The 24,538-nt window shown below is 40.7% G+C and overlaps 1 protein-coding gene across 2 annotated transcripts; it reads left to right on the top strand.

Moving 5' to 3' along the window:
- The first annotated feature begins 1,780 nt into the window (after positions 1–1,780).
- FABP5 (fatty acid binding protein 5) lies at positions 1,781–6,809 on the top strand. 2 transcript variants are annotated; one of them, XM_067711986.1, is made up of 4 exons: positions 2,185–2,343; positions 4,721–4,893; positions 5,276–5,377; positions 6,561–6,809. In XM_067711986.1, the coding sequence occupies exons 1-4, from the start codon at positions 2,265–2,267 to the stop codon at positions 6,612–6,614; spliced, it is 408 nt and encodes a 135-aa protein (XP_067568087.1). In that variant the 5' UTR covers positions 2,185–2,264; the 3' UTR covers positions 6,615–6,809. The 2 variants fall into 2 exon arrangements, with proteins under 2 accessions (XP_067568086.1, XP_067568087.1); XM_067711985.1 differs by lacking the exons at positions 5,276–5,377; positions 6,561–6,809 and having other exon boundaries at positions 1,781–2,285; positions 4,721–4,859.
- The last annotated feature ends 17,729 nt before the right edge of the window (positions 6,810–24,538 follow it).

Genomic DNA, 24,538 nt, shown 5'->3' with positions numbered 1-24,538 from the left:
CCTGAAAAAAATGCACAACCTAAATGTTGAGAATTACGTTTTATTTGGTGGAGTTTCTGAGGACTTAAGCCTGGAAGACAGCCTCTCCAATAGCTCTGAGGGACTGCTCCAAAGAGGGAATGAAGGAGTCAGCATATAGAGGAATTTTTACAACAAAAACCAGATAGAGCACCAGAAGACTACTGTTAATTAAAGAAAACCAGACATCTCAAGTTAACAAAGTTAACGCTTTTCTATATATGGGAAGATGCAAGGGTCTGGGACCACACCTTTGATACGGGCCTTAACTATCTAGGGCCAGTATTTTGCTTTTTTCCATCCCGAATCCCCTCCGGCGCACAGTCAGGGCGCTGCTGTGGCTGCTGAGGCCTTGATGGTTGCAGCCTCCTTTGTTTACTGATGTGGTGGGGACATTTTTCATCCACACACTCATCACATCAAAGAGTGTGCTTGAAAGTTAAGTTTTGGGTAATGCCTCTGGTGTAAAAACAATTTAAGTACCTGAGTATTTAGTACTATAGTGCCAATTTCCTTCTGATATTTCTATAGCATGGTTGACTATGATAATCTAAAAATTAGTATTCTGGCACTGAGTCCTGGCTATTATTACCATATTCTATACAAAAATGGACGAAACCTGCCAAACTAGCACATTAAGAAGGCAAGTCCAAACACGTAGGAACTGCTTCTCCAGGAGGAGGGGCAGCGGGCCGCGCTAAGTGTCTGGAAGCCAGCACTTGCTTTGCTGAGCAAATGACGCGCCCAGCTGCCCTCAGAATGTGAATGTTTGCTGAGCAGTAGAGCCTCAGGTGTGTGACCTACCGGCCCTTAGTGGCACAACTGCATGGCCTGAGTCGCTCAGTATTAAAATGGTACCACAAGGAAAACTGGGATGACCCTAAAATTAGGGCAGGAACTTGAAAGGGCTACAGTGCAAGGGAGTAAATGTCCTGAGTCACGCGGGGAGATGACAAACCAAGCTGAGGTTTCAGTTTGTTAGGGAAGGTACAAGAGCTAGTGTCTTGGAATAGTTCAGGGGACTGTAGCCTCTACTCTTAATCCCTTGAGGAGAGTGAGCCAGGTGTGGACCTATTTCACAAGGTCTAGAGTGAGAAGGATCTGGACAGGCATTCTGGTTCTGCCACTCTGCAAACTTTCCCTGCCATATCTCTCTTTCAGAAAGTTGGGATAATATTCTTCAGCAAAAATCTAGCGGAGATCAGTTAATGGATATAAAGGAGCCAGGAAGTACAGCATCCAGCAAGGAGACACTCAGTAAATGGACTTTATCTCCACCAAGTTGGCTACCCTCTCTGTGTGGCAACTTCCTCACCTCATCCCAGCTCACTCCCACAGAAACCCAGGAGCAGCAAGTAAGATACTGCGACAAGCACACTTTGAAAAGTATGACGTTCTACATACAAACCCAGGGAATTATTATGATTAAAGGTGAAGAGGAGAAGCACTGGAATCTAAAGACTTGGGAGCCTGAGGGGAAACTGAAAATATAAAACATACTTGAATGAGAACATTTAATAGCAGTGGCAGTCACTTAAGCTGATACCTGCTACAGAATCTGAGTTTGGAAAACCAACTTCTTGGGACATCTTCATCCACCCAGCACTTTCTGATAAAATGGTCTAACTCAACACAGGTATACACCCATCCTGAGGCCCCATTTGGTCCGGGAGTGGCCTGAGGGTGGGGAGAACGGGTTGTCTCAGGAGGGTGTGGGATGAGGGTTTGCCCCGTCTGCGAGCAGTGACTAGTGAGGCAAAGAAGTTTATCAATCGATCACTCAAACTACCGATCAATCAATTCCTGCCATTGGAGCGGAGCGAAGGCTAATCGATTCTTTGGGGGTGTTTTGAATGGAAGATGGGCGGCAGCTTGACGTGGGATCTGTGGGCCGGGTCCGCCGGTAGCCCCTCTGGCTTCCTGGGCGTAAGGAGGCGCGGGAACGTGCAGGGGCTGGCGTCCGGTGTGGTGTGGGGCGCGCCGGGCGAGTCCCTGCTTGCAGGAGGCGCCGGAGGAGTCCTCGCGGCCGGGGCAGGTGGAGCGAGTTTGCCTGTCTGGACCCCCGGAGCGAGACCTGGAGGCGGGGTGCCGGGCGGGCGAGGCGCTCCTCTCATTGGCCGCCGGGCGCCGCCCTGCGCGCGCTCCGCCTTTATAAAGCAGCCGCGGTGGACTGGCGTCCGCACGCCAGATTCCCGGCGCCCGACCCTCCTTCGCTTTCTCTGCACGCTCGCCCGCCCGCGCCCACCATGGCCACCATTCAGCAGCTGGTAGGAAGATGGTGCTTAGTAGAGAGCAAAGGCTTTGACGAATACATGAAGGAAGTAGGTGAGGTTCCCCAGCATGCGGCGCTGCAACGTGGCACGTGTATGTCTATCTGTCCCTAGGTCCCCTTCGGCGTGCTGGGCTCAGAGGCTGGGCATGCTTGGCTGCCTATCGCCGACCCCGTTATCCTCTTCCACCTCCGTCACGGGCGAGCGGCGGGGAGAGCGTGGGCCTCTCGGTCTGCCCCGCTCTCTGCTGCTTTCCCCTGGGCGCCACCGCACTTGCTCCCTGCCTTTAGCGCGCTCACCCCCCCCCTCCCACCCCCAACTTCACTTCTTTCGACCCCTCCAGGCAGCCCTCTTAACTTTACCTATTTTTTTTCCTCCACTACTCGTCCTCCCTAATCCTGACCCCGTCCTCCCACTCGCACTCACTCCGTCGTGGCCGCACCCACTCGCCTTGCCCACCCTGCCGCATCTTTGTTCCTAGATGGCGCGCGGGGTCCCCTCCCTCTTCTCCACGGGGACGCGGTTTCTAGCAGAAATCCTTTAGAGGGTCTGAACCGGGCTACTGCTTCAGCTTCCATTCCGCTCTCGGCTGCATCTCCCTTACCCGCAGGTCCCCCACCCGCCCTCTCCGGGTGCGCCGGGCCCTTTGGGTTGGCACGGCTCCCCGGGGAGCATCGGGGCATCCTCGCCTCCGCGCCCCAGAGCGGCGCTCGGAGGCGTGACACTGGCGGCGCTGTACTGTTGGCGGGTGGCCTGTGGGAGGAGCGCAGTGAGGTTGACTGTGCCCGGGGATGGGGAGGCAGTGCGCCGCGGCCCTGGCCTCTGCATCTAGAGGGTGGAGGGCAGAGAGGCTTTGTTGGGAAACCGCGATCAGAAACTGCCGGTCCCTCCTGCGGCTGCTTTCCTACCACATCCAAGATGGCTGTGGCTTTGCAGAAGGCACTTGACTTATTAAAAGCCTTCCAAGGAAGGATGAGTCTCTGTAGGAAGATTCAAGTTGTCACTCAAAATAGTGCTGAATTTTCTCCTGTCTTTTTCCTGAGCCGGTGACAACGATTGCATGCTGGTTGAAACACTGGGTAGATTGGCAAACAAAGATGAACCTTTGTCACAGGCCCCTAGGAAGTGGGATGGTGAAGCATGGCAAAGATCCTATCTGAGACAACTGCTGGGACTGGGGGACGCTTTAGAAGTCTCCCTCCCACAAATGTTGACATGACTGCTTTCTGGTGCACAAGTCGCTACAAAGACCTAGGCCCTGAGGTACTTCAGAAACACACCTTCACTAACCTTTATGCAAGACAGCGGCTGCTTAAGGCTGGTTCTGTGGTGACCCTTGAGTGTCTTTACGAGCCTGTGAGTAAAGCCACCTAACGTTCTCAAATCAAAGAAACACATTTGTGTCTGTTCACATGTGTGAGGACCGGAGAAGGCTGTTTCCCTGCCCACTGAAAGCGAATGTGTTTATCAGATGGCTGGTTTCCAGAGTTCTGGAGTCATGAAGGTTGTCAAGGCTCAATTCATTAGAGAGCAGTCAAGGTGTAGGAAAAGCAGAGCCTTTTATTTGTCCAAAGTAGGAATATCTAATGACTCTAACAAAACAAGGCACCAGCCTTGAGCTGGCAAAAGAGAAGTCTTCACGGGGACATTTCAAGCCTGGCTGAGTGTTCATCATCAAGTCAGTTCCTCTGTCTAGGCTGTAATCTCCTCATCTGTGAAACCGAGATTTCGCCTAGAACTAAGTTTCCTACTAAATGTTAACGTTAAGGGGAAATACACAGATTATAAATTAAATATATCAATACAGTAATTGAGTTACACAGCTCTGAAATAGTTACTCTGTTTGAGGGTAAGATTTTTCCTGTTTGCTAGCGTTATGATTGTGCAGTTAACTCTTAAAACTTTGTGTAATTGGCGTATCTCAGGATCAATGTTGATTTTGTATAGTCTGCTAATCAAATATTTATCAGGGACCTTTTATGTGCCAGACTGTGTGCTGGAGTCATAGAATACAATGGTTGGCAGAATTGAGGAAATTGTAGAAGTTCGGATATCTTCCCTAACTTTCTGAAAGCCAGCAGAGCGTGGTGGCTGAGCTATTTGGAGGCCCACGGCCTGCCTGCATTGTTGGTTCGCAGCCCCCTCCCTCCCTAGCTGAATGAGCTTGAGTGAATTACATCAGTGCCTCACCTTCTCATCTGTAAAATGGAGACAGTGTATCCACCTTCCACAAGGTTGTCATAAGGCTGCCATGAATAATATATGTCAAGTATGAACACATAGTGAGCACTGGATATGTGTTCACGGTGGTTATTGACAAGTGAATAGGTGAAAATATGCACAGCATAGTGATTACAATTGAATTGCTGCTTTTATTATGTAAACTATAACTTTGGTCTTCCTGTTGTTTAACACGATATAACATTCTACAGGAGTGGGGCTAGCTCTGCGAAAAATGGGTGCAATAGCTAAACCGGACTGTATCATCACTTCCGACGGCAAAAACCTCACCATAAAAACTGAGACCGCTTTGAAAACAACACAGTTTTCCTGCATCCTGGGAGAGAAGTTTGAAGAGACTACAGCTGATGGCAGAAAAACTCAGGTCAGTCCTAACTTATAATATCACAGAAGCTTCTAGAATGATAGATTCTATTAATAACAGTCTTACTGCTTCCAGGCAAGAACTTAATGAAAAAGTCACAAGTTGTTTTATGAATTGAGTTGTGACAAATTAGTGAAAGTACCAGCTTCACAACATAGTCTATTTTGTAAAAATAGTTGAAGGGACACGAGAAAGAGTGCGTATCTCTTATGTGCATCTAGATTGAAAAGTGTAAACTGTGTTACGAATGAAATCAGTATGGGCTAATGAAGTAGACTCGGAAGGGAAAAGATGAAAAAATGTTGGTTAAGGAGGTTATGAGTCACAGAAACTCTCTTTTATTGTACTTTGGAAGATTAAAAAGTATACTTTATTTTGGCAGACTGTCTGCAACTTTACAGATGGCGCATTGGTTCAACGTCAGGAATGGGATGGAAAGGAAAGCATAATAACAAGAAAAGTGGAAGACGGAAAATTAGTGGTGGTAAGTGTCTGACATCTTCTATTTTATTGGGCTTCTTGTTTGAACTCGTAGTTCACATAGGTGTTCTGTATCACTGATCATGAGCAGAACTAGGTTTGGAAAGGAAAAAACTGCAAAGTAACAAGGTAAATACAAAACACTAATAACTAAGAAAGCCCTTTGTAGAGATAGAGAAGTGAGATGATGTACTAGAGGATGTAGCAGGAGCTGGGTTTAGTCCATGCTCTGCTGCTACATTTACAGTTCAGGCACACTTCAGAGATATTGCAGGTTGGATTCCAGACCACCGCAATAAACTGAGTATCACAATAAAGTGAGTCATGTGAATTTTTTGGTTTCCCAGTGCATATAATTTATGTTTATACTATTATGTTAAGTGTGCAATAGCCTTATGTCTGAAAAAACAATATACATACCTCAATTAAAAAAATACTTTAGGGCTTCCCTGGTGGCGCAGTGGTTGAGAGCCCGTCTGCCGATGCAGGGGACACGAGTTCGTGTCCCGGTCCGGGAGGATCCCACATGCCGCGGAGCGGCTGGGTCCGTGAGCCATGGCCGCTGAGCCTACGTGTCCAGAGCCTGTGCTCCACAACGGGAGAGGCCACAACAGTGAGAGGCCCGCGTACTGCAAAAAACAAACAAACAAACAAACAAACAAAAAAACTTTATTGCTAATAACTGCCCCCAAATTACAATAGTAATACCAAAGATCACTAATCACTGATCACCAAAACCAATATAATAATAATGAAAAAGTTTGAAATATTGTGAGAATTACTAACATGTGACACAGAGACAGGAAGTGAGCAAATGATGTTGGAAAATGGCGCCAATAGACTTGCTCAATGCAGGGTTGCCACAAACCTTCAATTTGTAAAAAAATGTCTATATATTCTTAGGCATACGTTTTTCTGCTTCTTTAATATGAGGAATAGTGTTTGCTGAGACTGAATGAATAGTTTAGATATTGCAAATCAGTATTTAGTTTACAGTTAAGCATATGCACGTCATAAGCAAAATAACAGGTTCTAGCTTTTCAAACCCAGGAATCCTAAAGTGCATTTTCTTCGTCTATGAAGTAGATTACAACGTTTTGTAGGATTGTGGTCCTAGCATTTAACTATCACCATTGCCCTGTGATGTAAGACTAACCTGACTCTTCTAATATCACTCTTTCTCCTAGGTATGTGTCATGAACAATGTCACCTGTACTCGGGTCTATGAAAAAGTAGAGTAAAACTTTCATCATCATTTTGGATAGGAAGCTGAGAGGATGAACAAGCTCAGTTCAATGAGCAAATCTCCATACTTCTTTTTTTTTCATTACTGTGTTCAATTATCTTTATCGCAAACATTTTACTTTAACTATTTCAAAGTGTTGGTTTAATTAGGATCATCTCTTTGGTTAGTAAATAAATCTGTTTGTGCTATACCAGTTTTGCATGTTTTTTTAAGCTTTATAGGAATTTAGTGATGAGTTTTAACATTTATGAATGGAATAAATTCTGGGGTAGCCTTGAGTTTACCATATTGAGATTATATTTTAGTAATTTATATGTAGAACTACTTCTGTGGCAAATAAACTACCAATCATTAATCTTGCCCTATGCTATTTGAACTTTGTATCAACTCAAGAATCTTAAATTTGTGACAGAGACTGTTCTCGTTGAAAAATAGCTACATAAATAAACTTTATAATTTAAATATTAGAATAAAGGTTAAATCATACTGTTAATAGTGTGCTTATAACTATTACTCAGGAATTCTGAGCCAGAAATTCATTTAATAAACTTTCTGAGGACCTACCATGTGCCAGGCAGTCTTCCAGAGGTTAAGGTATATCTGAACACAAGGACAAGTCATTGCACTTGACAAGAAACACTCATCTTTGAAAGTACATAGTGTGCTCATTAACAAAAGCCGTAAAAGTAATTGAGCTCTGAATGAAATACTTGTGTGTATATATAAAGAATAACTAGAATTCTAGTGACTCCTGTCCAATTTCTCAAGCCAAATAACAACTATCTGCAATTCACATTTGGAGAAATTCCTATAGGCACTGGGCTAAAACTATATACATGATCCTCAGAGCAATACTTAGGGGAGCTAGTAACATCATCTATGTGCTGCAAATAAGAAAATAGGTTTTTGACTACCTAACTTGTTCAAGGACATAGGAAGCAGGAGAGTTGGAGTGGGAACCTACAACTCATGGAGTCCACTCATGACTGGTCAATCATTCTACAGCACTGCCTCTTCTCAGTGGTATAAAGATCCTGAGTTTAAAGTACCTAAATGTAATAACTGAGACTTTTCTGAAACTACTCTCTAGGCACTAAAATATTAGCTGGCAAGAATCTTTAATTACTGAGAGCTAGCAGTCAATGAAAGAGTTGGACTCACTGATACCCTAGCTCTGTGTTGTCCAATATATAGCTGTAGCCCCAGGTGGCTGATGAGCACTGGGTAAGTAAAATACACATAAGATTTAAAGAACTTTATACCAAAAAAAAAAAAAAAAAAAAAGGAAAACACCTCTGATTTTTTTTATATTGATTACATGTTGAAATCATATTTTTGGATACAGTTGGTTACCTAAATATTGTATATTAATCAAATTAATTTTATCTGTTGCTTGTCTTTTTTAATGTGGCTAGGGAATATTTAAAAATTACATGTGCTAAAAAAAATTACATGTGCTGGCCTTTTTTTTGAGGGGGGGGGTCCATATTTTTAGTTGGACAGTGCTGGTCTAGACTTCCTTTTCTATTTGAATTTCATCTTGTTTATTTTCATCTCCATACTAGAGTTCCTCTTTCATCCCCCTTTTCCACTTCTAATAATAGTGTCCATTTATATGACTCCCTGAACCGAACACTGGGCCAAGTACTTTTAAGAGTTTTATAATTCTCAGAACCACCCTAAATGATGTGTATTAACAATTGTTTTCTGCATTACTTAGATGAGGAAACTAAGTCTCAGGGTCTAGGTAATGATACCGAGCCATACAGCTAGTACGAGTCAGAACAGATTGGAGCACAAGTTCATCTGACTAAAACCTGTGCAACCAGCACCATGTTCTAATGTCTGTATTGCTTCAGTTTATGGACAGTGGAGTATTACTAGAGGAAGGGTAGGCCCATGTTTCTTCCATGGGGGGAGTTGTTGACATTTTGGGTGAGAGAACTTTTCTTCATTGTGCTGAGCTGTGGCAAGTCGGTGTCCTAAGATCATTGCCACAAAATGCCCATGGCACCCATCAGTCTACCCCAAACACCCTATACATTTCCAGATGTCTTCTAAGGGTATGGTAGCATATCAAGTTGAGAACCACTGGGTAGAACAAGAACAAATGTAGCTCAGCTTCATCTTATCTAGTGTCAATCAAGCCCTTCTTTCTGCTAAGCAATCCTTTAACATCAGTTCACCCCTTAACAAAAGGTATAAACTAGTGCCTTTATTGAATATTTTTATTTTCCCTTAACTGGTAGTATGTTGGAATGTATTCTGTTTAGTTCTACAACACACTGCATGTGTTGGGAGTTTCACTCCCTGAGTTTCACCCAGGTCTATCAGATCTCCTGTTTTCTTCTCTATGCTTCAACACTTTATTGCCGATAACTTATTGGACATTTCCCTATAGATGTCACATTTAATTTCAAACTGGTTTAATCTCTCTAAAATTTAGTGTGATGATTTAAGTGTTGGGGCTTTGGAAGCAGACAATACTGGAATCCAATTCTGGCTCTCTACCCTTTTAAGAATTGTGTGACTTAGGGCAGGGTTACTTAACTCCTCTGAACTCTAGTTATACCCTTTGTAAAAGACACAGACCTACTAGAGAACGGACTTGAGGATGTGGGGAGGGGGAAGGGTGAGCTGTGACAAAGCGAGAGAGAGGCATGGACATATATACACTACCAAACGTAAGGTTGATAGCTAGTGGGAAGCAGCCGCATAGCACAGGGAGATCAACTTGGTGCTTTGTGACCGCCTGGAGGGGTGGGATAGGGAGGGTGGGAGGGAGGGAGATGCAAGAGGGAAGAGGTATGGGAACATATGTATATGTATAACTGATTCAGTTTGTTATAAAGCAGAAACTAACCATTGTAAAGCAATTATACCCCAATAAAGATGTTAAAAAAAAAAAAAAGATACAACATTGCCTAACTTGTAGCACTTCGCATAGGGCCCAGCACAGAGTAAAGTCTTAATGTCTCTCCAGTACTGCCCAACAGAACTTTCTGCAGTGATGGAAATGCATGTATCATCTGAACTATTCAACACATCGGCACTAACCCCGTCTAGGTGGGTATGGAAGCACTTTAAACACGGCGAATGCAACTGAGGAATTGAATTTTAAATTTTATTTAATTTTCATTAATTAAAATGTAAATTTAAATACCCACATATGGTCAGTAGCTGCTGATTTGGACAGCACAGGATGGTAACCTCATGTTTTCCAAAATCAGCCTTCTTATTTTGATTCCAAACCTACTCCTCTTGTGGTATTTGTTCCTCTCAATCCATGGGAATGTTAATTTTCTAGTTCTCTAGCTAAATGCTTCGGAGTCATCTTTAATTCCTTTCTTTCTCTCCCATGCTATAGCTAATCCACTAGCAAATGATTTCAGCTTTACTTTCAGAAAGTATCTAGAATTCAAGTACTTCTTACCTCTTCCACAGATACCACCGTGATTCAGACTCCACTGTTCTCTCTCCCTTGATCTCCCTGTTTGCATTTTTATTCTTCCAGAGCTATCATTTTAAAATACACGTTTAAATATGTCACTCCTCTGGTGAGAATCCTCCACTGGCTTCTCATTTCATTCAGGGTAGAAGCCAAAATATTTGCAGAGGTCTTATGTGATCTTGCCTTCTGGTTGTTTTCTCCTTTCACTCTCTTAGCAAATATTCCCTTCCAGTAGACCATTGTTGACACAGCTATGCTCCTGCCTCAGGGCCTTTGCACCTATTGTTGCCGCTGCCTGGAACAATCTACCTTCTGAAATCCGCTGCCCAGGCTTTCTCTGCTTTCTCACTTCCTTAAAGGAAGTCTCTTCTCAAATGTCACCCTAGCAGTGAGTCATCCCCAGAGTGTATATTTGCTACCACCCCTCCTGCATACTCTGTATTCCCCTATGCTGCCCTTGCCCTTATCACTAGTCCTGCCTAACTATATGTCTACTTGGTTTTTCGGTTAAAAAAATTTTTTTTTTTGTGGTTATTATCTGTCTCTCTCCCTGGAAAGTAAGCTTTGTTTTTATCATGTTCTCTATCACTCACCTAGGAAACAACCTAGCACATAGAAGATGCTCAATAAATATCTGTTAAATGAATAAATTCATTAATAAATTAATGGCTCTTCTGTGGCTATTTAACATATTTTAATATTATTTAAGACCCTTTATGATTTTGCTTCAGTTTATGTTATTTTTTTAAACCATATTTCTTACCTTTGTACAAATCATTCAACTTAATTAGGTCATTTACTTAGCCCAGAGGTAGTGTACTTGATGACTGTAGAATATGAATGTTTGAAATAGGAAGTAAGGAACTCAGTCTAGTTTCTGAACTGGCATGCTGTGACACTCTGCCTCACCAAGAACTAGGCTGCCCGGTTGTGAGCAACATTTAAAACTTATTTTACTGCAGCTGAGTATTCTGCCAACAGGCAATGTCTGTCAAACAGAACTTGACCTGAGTTGTTTGTGGAGCGTGGTCCAGATTAGATACAATCTACCACAAGTCAAATGGTTTAACATAAGTCAAGTTCTCACCAAAGAAAAATGTACAGGCAAGAGATGACTTAACTTTCAGATTATGTCCTTGAGTGCTGCGAGGGCATTGACTGTTCTCTTCAAGCAGAATGAGTGCCTAAGGATGCAGGGTTATTGGCGCATCACACCTGTGAGGTCTTTCTAGGCAATATGTGGCTTTGCTCTGTGCTAGTATAATTATGTTTCATTTATTGCTAATTTAGCGGTTTCTTGAGTCTTAATTTCGTCAACAGTTTTCTCAAAACTCTGGTATTTGAAATTATGCTAGGACCATAAAATGATGGAGAGCCATGTTTTTAGCACCTAGATTTTAGTTTTGCTAGCTCAGCTGAGGCTCTTACTCAATTCTTTCTGCTTATTAATTAATGATTATTAATGTTGTACTTAAAATTCACTTTTTTCTATTTTTTTTAAAATTGGGGTATAATTGCTTACAGAGAAGTGAATCAGCTATATGTATACATATATTCCTTCTTTTTTGGATTTCCTTCCCATTTAGGTCACCACAGAGCACTGAGTAGAGTTCCCTGTGCTATACAACAGGTTCTCATTAGTTATCTATTTTAGGCATAGTAGTGTATATATGTCAATCCCAATCTCCCACTTCATCCCACCCCCTCCTCTCCACCCTTGGTGTTTATACGTTTTTTCTCTACATCTGTGTCTCTATTAAAATGGTACAGATGAACCTATTAGCAAAGTAAAATTCACTTTTTAGTTTATGAGAATAATTATAGATTTCCCCTGGGTTCCCTGTACTCACTGTTCTTCTTTTTTCTTGTTGCCCTCTTAGAATTCACTGCTGTTTGGTGGGTCACATGTGATGTGGGTTAGTAGGAAGAACTGATGAAGATGGTGAAGTGGTTTAAAAAGCTGAGTGACACATGTTTTGAAATATTGTGAAAGGCAGGGTGGGATGACACATCACTGGTCCCACAGCAACTGGAAAATAACTTGTCTTATGACATCTGGTCTGTCAGGCTCTTGTCACCAGATTATATGTGGACATTTACTTAGGAACAAGTCCATCTCCTCACAGGCTCCTCCTCCCACACTGCACGCTTTGAAAATGTATGAAAAGGAAATAACAATACTTTTCACAGAGCACTTTTTAAAAGTGCTTGTGACGCATGATATGAGGAACGAGATAGAGCAGGGCCAGGGTCCTTTTCATGGAACTGGCATCCTGGTGAGAAAAGATAGAATACACACAGTTAAACCAAGTGGCATAGAGTGATAAATGCAGCAAGAAAAAAAATGAAACCAAGTAGTATGAGAAAGAGTGAGTAGGGTTGAAGACACTTTATATGGGATGGCCAGGAATGCTTCTCAGGGGAGGTATTGTTTGAACCCAAACCTGAATCAGGAGCAGAAGGTAGGCAAGTAACGTCTGGCGGCATAGTGTTCCAGGCAGAGGAGGGCAACTGCAAAAACCCTTTGTGGAGCGGACAGGGGGCAGAGTGACAGAAGCTGATGGACAGAGAAGCAATGAGGGACAAGATGTAGTCTGATATCTGAGTAGGAAGCAGAGCCTGTGGGACCTGGTACTTCTAGTTGGGGATTTGGGTTTGTCTGAAGGTCAAGGGAAACCATGGAGGGTCTCAAGTAGGAAATGCCAGAGCACTTTAAAAAATACCCTAGTTTCACTCTCAGTAATGGAAAACTTGATATTTGGAAATTCTTCTTACTAAAAACAACTGAAAATACTGGAATATATATATATATTTAAATTTCCTTAAAGTGACAAAGAGCTAATAAAATACTGAGAAATTACTTGGCATAGATCTGGGAATCCAGAGATACAAGTTCAGCTAATAGGGCTGGTTTTGCCCTGAAGTATTTATTTGTGGATCCAGAAGAAGTGGCTGAGAGGCTGAGCTGTACTTTTGGCAACAAAGAGAACAATTGACCTTTGTCTGATGGTAGACAGGCTGATTTCATCTTCCATTGTCTTAGAAAAAGAGTTCCTAATGGTTGAAAATTTTGTTACAAGGATGTTCATCAAAGTGCTATTTATATCGGCAGAAGATTGGAAGCCACATAACTTTCTAGAAATGGAGGGCTGATTAATCATGATGTGTCCATACAATAAAACACTAACAGGCATTTAAAAAAGTAAAAAGACTAACAAAAACTTGGAAGAAGCCTCATAATATGCTCTAAGGTGAAAAAAAATCCTGACTATAAAATATTATGTAGGGGAGTTTAGGATTGACATATACATACTACTATTTTTAAAATAGATAACCAACACAGACTTACTGTATAGCACAGGGAACTCTGCTCAATATTCTGTAATAACCTAAACAGGAAAGAGTTTGAAAAAGAATAGATATATGTATATGTATAACTGAATCACTTTGCTGTACACCTGAAACTAACACAACATTGTTAATCAACTATAGTCTAATATAAAATAAAACATTTTAAAATTATGTACACATCCCATTTGTGTAACATTATGTGCATACATGTAGGAAAATATACAAAAATGTTAACAGTGGTTATCTCTTGGGATTGGGGTGATGTTTAATTTCTTATTTACTTGCTTATATATCTGTAATAAGAAAAATGCAAAAACCTAATGCAAATTGCTCTGTATTTTTAATGATAAATAAATAGTATATTAGAAGATACTGCAGAAAAGTACAAATAAGAAAATAAATAGTCCTGGAAGCCTCACTTCCGTAGAAAATCAATATTAGTATTTGGTTATGAGGCATTGAAATAATTCTTTATAAATTTATGTGCATATAGACCCCAAACATTTTATAATGTTTGGGATCATAAAACACAGTATTCTGTTGGCTTACTTTTTTTTTTTAAACTCAAACAAATATAGATTCACATTTTTTAAACCTCACAGTATTTAACTTTACTTCAACTCAATTTTTTATTTTATCAATTTTCTATTGATAAATGTTTAAGTTTTTGAAAGTTTCAGTTATGAACAATGGTTCGATGAACATTCATATACATTAAAGTAATACAATCATTAAAAAACGTTTACAATAGCATTTACCCTTTAGATAGGTCCCCACAGCATTTACTCAGCCTTCCTTAAAACACAGGCCAAGTAGTTGCCAGGCTGCAAACAAAGCTAACCTCACAAAGTGGTAGAGTGCTGTAGCACGTGATTAAGGAAACTTCTACCCTACAAAATATTTTGCCCCCAAGATGCAATTTAACTGTTTTAGCAAGGAGCACATCTTTTCCTTTATACAATTAAAGATCTAGAGCGAGGGAATTGTTGGTTCTAAAGTCATCCTTTTTGAAAAGTTAAAGTTATTTATGATGGGCAGTTTTGCTCTTTCTCATTTGCTGGGCTTTACACAAGGCCATGATGTTCACTTGGGCATAATTCCAAGGGCCTCCATTCTCATTCTCATCTTAGTGGATGGCTCTAGGTTGTATGAAAATTATGGGGCATGCCACCGAGACCCTAGTATTCAGTTTAGTTTGTTTTTTGCTTGGTTATTTTGTTGGTTTATTGAATTCTCCAACCAGACCATTACTAACAGAAATACATGAGAAAAAAATCCCAGGAATATGTTTCAGGGTTTCAGAACAGTAGCAGTGAAAATAGTGTTTACACAGAAGTTCAGAAAAGTTACATATAAGAGAATAAAGACTTTTTTCATAATTTAGACAGAGTTGGTTTGAAAAAGGTTTTCAGCAAATCACATAACCAAATATAGAAATGAAGGTTGCTAACTCAGGCTATTGCACTAACCACTAAACTTAGCTTCCTCTCTTGGCTGCACAGGGCAGAAGCACAGGAAGAAAAAAAATGCCACTCTTTCTGGAACAAGCAGACTTTTGGAAAATGGCTAGTTCTGGAGCTTGACCTATACGACGCATCCTCCTACAAGGTGTGTACCACACCCAGAAACCTTGGAGAAATCATCATGACACAGATGAGATAATCTCAAAACCTTCTGATTTCATGTTGAAGTGATTAATGATGAGTTCTGATGAGAACTTAAATTCTTTACTCTGGAAATAGGTGGTAATTCTAGGATCCCAGAAAGTTTAAATCTGTCAATTCTGTTTGTTTGGGCGTTGATGGGAAAATGGTGTTGTTTCAAGTCCACGTATCACGGGCACAAATACACACATTAAAATAAGAAATAAGGCACCAGATTAGAAAGAGGCAACACAATGTTAATGAAGGCAGTTATGTCCAGGAGGTAATTTTATTAAAGTGTCATCAGAGTATTTGCCAAGTAGAGAATCACATCTTCTCTATCAGGTCTCTTATTTCACTATATATAGATTTGTATACCTGCAGTCATTCTTTTTGGACCTAAGAGAAATATTTTCTTTGTACCAAGAACAAATTCACATACAAGTCAGTTCTTCATTGTATTAGCTTTGCTTAATTAGCAGATGAGGTCTTTGAGTCCCATTCCAATGTTAGCATGTCTGAATGGACTAATTGTTTGACTGATTCATTCATTCAATTCAGCAAATGTACATTGAGCCCCTACAATGTGCCAGGCATTGTGCTAAGAGCTGGACATACAAAATTGAATAAAGGTGAAAAGTCCCTGACTTCATGAAATTTAGAGTCTGGAGGGAGAGATAGATAATAAACAGAACACTAAGGTAATAATTATAGATGGACAAAATTGTTGTGAAAGACTAAACAGGGTGCTTGATGGAGAATAACAGCATGAACCAATAACGTTGTCTCTGGGGAGGAGAAATTTAAGTCAAAACCCGAAGGAAGAAAAGGATCCAGGCAGGAAAGGAATGGAAAGAGTATTTCTAGCAGAAGGAATAGCGAGTGCAAGTGGCACGAGGTAAAGTCATAGCAAAATGTAGACACTCATATCCCAGTCCCTTGGGCCAGATATATCTCTGAATTCAGAATTTGATTTGCATTTTAGAAAGTTAATATAGTGTGTATATGATATCCATATATTTACCCATGTATTATATGTCTCCCATAGACACCTGGGGACAGTACCCTGTAATCAAACACATTAATATATCTGCAGTGGAACATTTAACTATTAACACAAAATGGGATAAATAAAGACTATATATTTTTTTGACATGGCCTTCTGTCGGTTTGCTTCAGGCTTTGCTGCCAAATGAGTTCAGGTCCAATTAGGTTTTGCCACCAGCTAAATTATGAAAAAAGTCATTTTTCAGAGCCTTTTGGATTTGTGGATTAGAGATTATAGATCTGTAATTTCCCCCACTTTCCCCAATTATTATGACTAACATTCAGTAATTCATTTATTCAACACTTTCTTTTTTGAAGGATTTTCTATACATCAGGTAGTGTTTTGAATGTCTAGAAATGTATTCAACATGACAATATTTATGTATTTTAAAATAGAAAGCCTACTTTCTTAAATATAGCTAAATAAGTTTAAATGTTAATTTTATACCAATATAGTAAAATATTACTAACAACAACTTAAGAGAAACAACAAGAAACCCCATAAGCCAGCACAAAGCATCTTGGTGTGTAGGCTAACTCAGAGAATCTAGAATAAGTTCTTGTAAGAGGGTAGTGAGGGGCTAGAATCTATAACTGGCACCCCTAAAAATCCTTTAATGTGATACTCTTGGAATCCATTCAGAAGTTCCCGATACTCACATTTGCTTTTGATAATTAAGGGAGCAATTTTATCTTTTGGATAATTCCTGCTCCAAATAATGAGTTTCAATTCTGTTCTTGCATAGTACCAGATACTAAAGTAAGAAATTTGTAGGCATAATTTCACTTAGTCCTAAAAAATAAGATAGATATGAATATTATTTCCTTTTTACAAATCAAGAAAGAGTTTTAAAAGCAATCTAAAGGGGACACTGGATCTGCATCAGTAGAGCCAGGCATGCCTGGGGGTTTACCCCCTGCTGTCCAGGGTAGTAAAGGACCAATGACTGACAGGTATGGAATGAGAATGCTCAGGCCCCTCGCATCAGGTTAGGACAACTCTGAGATGTAATGGACACTCCAGAGGTGTACAGTGGACCAGGTGGAGCCAGCCTTCTGCAGAACTGACGAGACCACACCCTGCCTTGGTTTCCTCCTCTTCCTGCTTCCCCTTCTTCCTTGCCTTCCAGATCTCTCCCGACTTCCTTTAGCAAGTTGCTTGCTCAAAAAGTCTTGCCTCAGGGTCTGCTTCTGCTTCTGGAGAACTCGGAACAGCCCTGCTGAGCCCTGGGGAATTCCCGACCCATGGAAACCATGAGAGATAATGATTGTTGTTAGTGATTGTTGCTTGAACCATGATTTGGGGCACTTTGATAGGCAGTAATAGGTAGTCAGACCTCTCTGCAATGTTTCAGTACGTGTATGCAGCAAGGAGTTCCTAGCTCTTCCTCAGCAGGATCTGTGGCTCAGTTCATCCCGATCTGACACACACACACATTCCAGATATAGGGTTTCTGTTCTCGCTGTAGTGTATCAGCTAACACCACTATCTCAGGGCCCACCGAGTGTCTGATCTGCTGAAACAGCATTGCCTTGGATTAAGAGACCCACTTTATAGTAAATAAGGTGTGACAAAGTGTACATGGCATGGGATCCACTTGTCCTACCATGTAGCACCTCACTTGGAAGATGCTAGCCTGACAGAGCATGGAACAGTCCTTTGAAGGCAAAGCAAAGATGAGGTGTGGTCCTTCAGGGTGTGTTGTGTACGACAGAGTAACAGCCATTACATACCACTGGGTACCCAATAGGAGGAGTATAGAGGTCCCAGAAACAGAGGCAGGAATAGGAGTGGCCCTGATCATCATCACTTCCAGTCACCTACTTCTTCTTTTTCCTTTGGATCTGCTTCTATAGTTCCTTCTTGCTCCCCCAGCTTTGGTGTACTTCCAGCAGCCACAGCTGTGGCTCTTCACGGGCAGACTGTCCTCTTCGGACTACTGGATACATTTTTTTTTTTTTTTTTTTTGTAGTACGCGGGCCTCTCCCTGCTGTGGCCTCTCCCGTTGTGGAGCAACAGGCTCCGGACGCGCAGGCTCAGCGGCCATGGCTCACAGGCGCAGCTGTTCCGTGGCATGTGGGATCTTCCCGGACCGGGGCACGAACCCGTGTCCCCTGCATCGGCAGGCAGACTCTCAACCACTGCGCCACCAGGGAAGCCCTACTGGAGACATTTTACTTTCAAGTGAGGAGGGCTGGAGATGCCCTCCTTTCCCCACAGGGATGCCGGTGCAGTTGTGGGGAACAAAAGCCCTTGCTCTGAAGCTGAACTTGCCCTCTGACTACCCCCACGGAACCAGGATGAGCTGAGGTCTCATCCTCTCCTTTCTTCTGCTTTGAGGAATCTGACCTAACTCACTCTCCAGGGTCACAAACAAAATAAATGGTGGGATCAGGACCTAGGGTTGCCATACTGAGCAGATAAAAATACAAGATACCCAGTTAGATGTGAATTTCGAATAAACAGCAATTTTTTTAGTATGAGTATGTCCCATGCAATATTTGGGACATACTTGTCTTTAATTTTAAACATTGTTTATCTGAATTTCAAATTTAACTGGGTGTCCTATATTTTATTTGGCAGCTGTATCAGAACACTAGCCAAAGTCTAATTCCGGTACCTAGGAGTCTTTTAATTAATAAATCATTTAAAATCTGTAAATAAATTCAATGCATATATTACAAAATTCAAAAGGTAATATTGTAACCAAGCAAGGGCTTTTGGGCAGAGAGCCAAACTTTGACAGTGGGTTTGTAGCAAAGTAAGTGTTCATTGCAGGGCACCAAGCAAGGGAGTGGGAGACAAGCCTCAGATCCACTCCAACTTGATCATTGAGTTGGGAGTGTTTTAAAGGGGAAGAACAAAGAAGCTGGGGTTAATCATCGTTTTGTGACATTTCTTAATTGGAGGTTTGGAAGTCAGGACGTCTCTGGTTTACGATTCTCTGGCCAGGTGGTCCATGGCTAGGGGTCTGTTAGCTCATCTTGCTCTGGAGAAACAACCTGGTTTGTATGTTAATAATGATTTCTATAATAGCAATTTTAGTACAGTAACATGTTATCAACAACAGCAATTTTAGTCATCTGACTCTGGTTGATTAGTGTTCAATTAGCACAGGACTGAGGTCAGAAGGGACAAGAAAGGGAATAAAGGTTTGGATAGAGGGAGTAATCATAAACTCAGCAGGGGAACTTGGTTTTAGGGGGACTCTGTTTCAACAGAGTAAACAATGTCTCCCTTCACCCCTGTGCCCAGCCACTCAGGTCTCCCATTTAGAGGCTATCATGGTAGCCTGTTTCTTATTTATCTTTCTAGCAATATTCTCTGTAAATACAGGTACAATTATATATGCATCTCTGTACTTTTCTTTATTAGTTTAACAGCCAATCTTGGAGAAAGGTCTTATCAGCCCCTCTGGAATTGCCTTGTTCTTTTTAATAATTACACAGCTCTTTAAAAAGGCTTATTAGTCACGTGGATTGTTTTCAGTCTTTTGCTTTTAGAGATAACCAAAGTCCGGGCTATCTTGCTTTATTTAATTTAAAAAGACTCCAGAGTCGAAGTACCAAAATGCAGATCAACAGATTGAAATGATAAATGCTCCTAATAGAATTGAGGAGAGATGTAGTTTACTTGATAATAAGGTAGAGGAAGTTCAATGGATGCTATCTATGTTCTCTGACATTTAAAATTATTCTGCCCTCCGATAAGTATGCTGGAATTTTTTGAGTGGATATGAATACATTTTGCATGTAATCCTTTATAATAACTCCCCAAGAAAACTAATAACCATTTACCAATACAAATATGGTTATCATTTGCCATAGGAGTGAGAATTCATGGCATTGTACTTAATGTCACCTGGGAGTCAGTGCATTTTCTAAAAGGAATTACTTGACAGTGGAGTGCCTACTGCTCACATGCACAAAGGCAAGAATGTATTTTAAAAAGACTGTTTCTGGGATAAGCAGAAAGGCCTGTAAGTCAGTAGCATTCCTTTCTAGAAAGGCAGGCTTAGAGAAGGAAGAACAGATGAGAGGTAGGCTCCTGGAAGTTTGTTATGTTAATATGTAACAGAAGGGAAGATTCATTACAGGGAAGGAAGACATAGAGCCCAATTTGCTCAGAGTTGAGATATATGCTGGGTTTGGGGGTTACAGAAGATTGACAAGGGCACGTAGTGTAGTATACCATCGAATAGGGAAGTTCTTGCTGGCTGCTAAAATGATGGAGAAAATGGAATGACGGGGTGGCATGCATGAACTTCTTGTTATAGACTGATATTTTTTGAGGCAGCTGTGGGGTTAGAAATGTCCCCTGCCCTCAGTAGATTTATAGAATAATAGACTGACATGGAAACAAAGATGCTCTCTATACAAACACAGAATCATTTTGAACAGAATTCATATACTACAGTATAAAACATAAGTAATATACATGGTGTAGATTTCTTTAAACTCCGTAATTCTCTGCTAGTCAAGCGTATTGAACTAGACCCTGAAATAAGCCTCAGCTAAAGCAGGCTAATGTAATAAGAATTTAGTTTAAAAGGGAAAATACAGGTTCTTTAATTCCTCTGTATCCTGGGTTTTTCCCTTTCCACAATTAATCTTTTCGCTGCCTTTCAAAACTCTTCTGGTAGATTTAAAAAATCTAGTTCTATGGTAAATGTATTATTTGGAAAAGGAATACTAGCCGAGTAGGCCCTATAGCTTTGGCTTTTTTTCTTTTGCGGTACGCGGGCCTCTCACTGTTGTGGCCTCTCCCGCTGCGGAGCACAGGCTCCGGGATCCTCCCGGACCGGGGCACGAACTCATGTCCCCTGCATCGGCAGGCGGATTCTCAACCACTGCGCCATCAGGAAAGCCCCTGGTTTTTATCTGACAACAAATGTCCACTGGGACAGGGTGCAAGTATTCTCTGAGTTGTGTGCCTGGTATGTGTGCTCTCACACTTTAGTTTATATTAAATAAATATCACAGGAACTGAAACAATCTAACACTCTCCTCAGACACAGGATTTTCTTCAGCACTTCCTTAGAAGCGCTACTATAAATATACAAGCCAATCACCCACTTACAAATAGTACTTGACACCACGTGAATGAGTCTCTAGAACAAACTCATTCCTTTGGGGAGGGGCTAGAGTGCAAAAAATAGTTTCTTCTAAAAACAAACAAATAAGACACTGATATTTTTCCAGGCGTTGCCTGGTAGTATTAGTGTGCCTACAATCCTGCTTCTTATTTCTTACTCTTTCTAGGCTACCTACACTTCATCATTTCCTCACCAGGTAAAAGATGGTAAAAACAGTGAAAATGATCTTTATTCCTAAATCTTCTCACTTTCCTGTCTTCATCAGTCCACTGATGGACTTTCCTGTTCTCGTGGGTTGGTATTGTAGGGGAGGAAAAAGTTTTTCTCGTCCTTCTTAGGGTCCTTGGCTGGGTCTGAAAATTAAACTGACAGAGACAGATGAACAGGAGAAAAGCATACAAATTGTATTGAATTTTTACATGTACATGGAGCTTGCACAGGAGAATGAAGGCTGGAAGAAGTGATTGGAGCAGGAAGCATTTGTATCTTTTAGGCAAAGAAACAATAAATTTGCAAAGAATTGACAAGAAAAAGGGGTTTGGGGTATTTCCCTGCTGGCACAGTGGTTAAGAATCCGTCTGCCAATGCGGGGGACAGAGGTTCGATCCCTGGTCCGGGAAGATCCCACATAAAGTGGAGCAACTAAGCCCGTGTGCCACAACTACTGAGCCTGCAAGCCACAACTACTGAAGCCCATGCGTCCCAGAGCCCACACCGCAACTAGTGAGCACAGGCACTGCAACTACTGAAGCCTGCACGGCTAGAGCCTGTGCTCTGCAACAAGAGAAGCCACTGCAATGAGAAAGCCACGCACCACAATGAAGAGTAGACCCTGCTCGCTGCAACTAGAGAAAGCCGGCACAGCAACGAAGACCCAACGCAGCCAAAATAAATAAATAAAAATTAAAAAAATAAATAAAAAATAAAGTGTACAATTCACTGGTTAAAAAAAACAAACAAAAACAAAAAGGGGTTTGGGCTAAGGGTGGTAAACGGTGAAGAAGTAACTTGGAAGATAAGAGTTAGTTTAACAAGCTTGTTTTGCAGATTCTTCTGGTGCCTTCTTTGGGCTAAGAGTCTGTCTCCAGTGAAAGGAGAATTTATTTCCTGTGTTTAGGCAGAAAAGAAGGTAACTTTATCTGCATTTACTGCTTCTTAATTGCCTTCAGCTCAAAATAATTTTTATGTCAAAGAGGCATACTTTGGGATGACATTCTGGTTTCCTTCAGCAAATAGGAGTCATGAAATTAAATAACTCTAAGCCCGGAGGTACCTGGAAAGGCCATTTGGTAGAAAAATCCAGGAGAAACAAACATAGACTCTCAGATTTTCAGGGCTGGAAGGAAACTTAGGAGAATACAACCCCATATCACATATTTGAATCTCTCTGGAAAGATGTAGAATTGTTAAAAGCAATTTCTAGCTTTTTGAACCGTTAAATTTTTTAAGCCTACTCCCTTCCTACCTTCAAAACACTAATTACCAATTCCTAACTTTCAAACCAATAGTATTTTAAAATGTCATAATTATTGAACTTAACACAAAAAAATAACATTATATGTCACTGCCTAAATTATGTTCATGATTTAATTATTTTGCTTTAAAACAGTAATTCTTTCTTTCCCAAGATAATCTTCCAGTATATTTTTCTATTTTCTCATTTCTCATAACAGTGATAAAACAGATAGTAGCTCTGTTTTCCTCTTCTTGGTTCCAATCTCAAAGGGTATTGAACTGGAAACTTGAGGGGCCTAATCAGCAGAGAAAATAAGATAAGAAAAAGTAAATATAATAAACTATTTAAAAAATCAGTTCTGAAGCGGAAGGGACCTTAGTTAGATATCATCTAGCAAAATATCTCCATATTGTAAGATGAAGAGAGGAAGGTACAGAATGTTTGTGTGACTTGTCCAAGGATACACAGAGGCTTAATGGTAGAGCCTCTGCAAGGTCCCATTCACTTGACTTCCAGACAGGGCTCTAAGAAAGATCTCAAGAGAAACTTCAATGCATAAAGAGTATTTTGGTTTCCCTCAGTTTATGAAAACATGTTTACTAGGCATTTGGATTCTAAGAAGTTATTTTCTTCCTTCGTTCGTTCGTTCGTTCCTTCCTTCCTTCTTTCCTTCCTCTCTCTCTATTTCTTCCTTTCTTTCCTTCTCTATACTAAGCAGCTAACTCCAATTTGAACTCTTTTGGCTTCAAAATTATAGGAAATATTTATCTACTGAACCAATTCAATTCTCAGACAATTCTCAGTGTCTGGAAAGAACTCCAGAGACTCCCAGTTCTTGGCTATTTATAATAATAGAAGGGAAGCAGTAGTATAGGTAATCCAAATTAACAAATAATTCTTGAGAAATTTCAAACTAAATTAAATATGGAAATTAATAACTAGATTGATATATTAATGGGATCATCCTTCTTAGGCAAGGCATATATACCAGAATGTTTAGGGCTTTGCTTTCAAAAGGGGGGGACTTACATGAAATCATTCAACAGTATCCCTACAGCCTGTAAAATAAATTTTATAAGAGCAACTAATATTTTGGAATATACTTCAGATAGGAGAAGTCTAAGCAATTGGTTATGGTTTGTTTTAAAGTATGGAATATATTCAATATAGGAAGGAAAGGGGATAGTAGAGCTGATAGGCCTTCTGTGATAAAGTTCCTAGGGTGGATCTCATTTGGAAAAGCTAAAAAGTTGAGAGAGGAACCAAGAGGAGTGGTCACTTGTAACAATTTCTAGAAATATTATTAACGACGTTTTCCCTGTAACCCATTGTGCTCATTCCTGCCTGCCCCCCACCCCAGTGAATTATTTTTTCAAACTCATTCAAACTCTGTGCATCTCCTCTCTTCTGATTATCATTATCTTTCTGATTCTCACTTTTTTAAGAGAGAAGGTAAGCTACTGTTTTTATTGAATAGGAATTCCATATTTTACATCTCTTCTCTTTGAAGATTTTGCAAAGTAGACATCATGAATAATTTAGAGTTTTCTTTTATTGGAAACATTTTTTAAAGACTGCATCAACACATGGGAAATAAAAAGATGTTCTGATACAAAATGAAAAGATGCTGACCTGTCAGTTCACTGTCCTAAAGACCAGTGTGCATCCATGTATCGCAGAAGTTCTTGAATGATTGTTTTTCAGACTGCTAGATTGGAAGAATACAAGTGGATGAAATTCTTCTTCATTCTCTGAAGATGGCAGAGTTCCAGATTCTTTAGACTCTTTTTATTTTTAAGGATCATGTGACCCTTTGCATTTTCTGTTTTCTTTAAGTTGATTCTTCTTATATAAAGGATTCCAGAATCAGACACC

This window comes from Pseudorca crassidens, chromosome 17, assembly GCF_039906515.1.
Source record: "Pseudorca crassidens isolate mPseCra1 chromosome 17, mPseCra1.hap1, whole genome shotgun sequence".
NCBI classification, from domain to species: domain Eukaryota; kingdom Metazoa; phylum Chordata; class Mammalia; order Artiodactyla; family Delphinidae; genus Pseudorca; species Pseudorca crassidens.
This window is presented reverse-complemented; position numbering and strand designations above follow the sequence as displayed.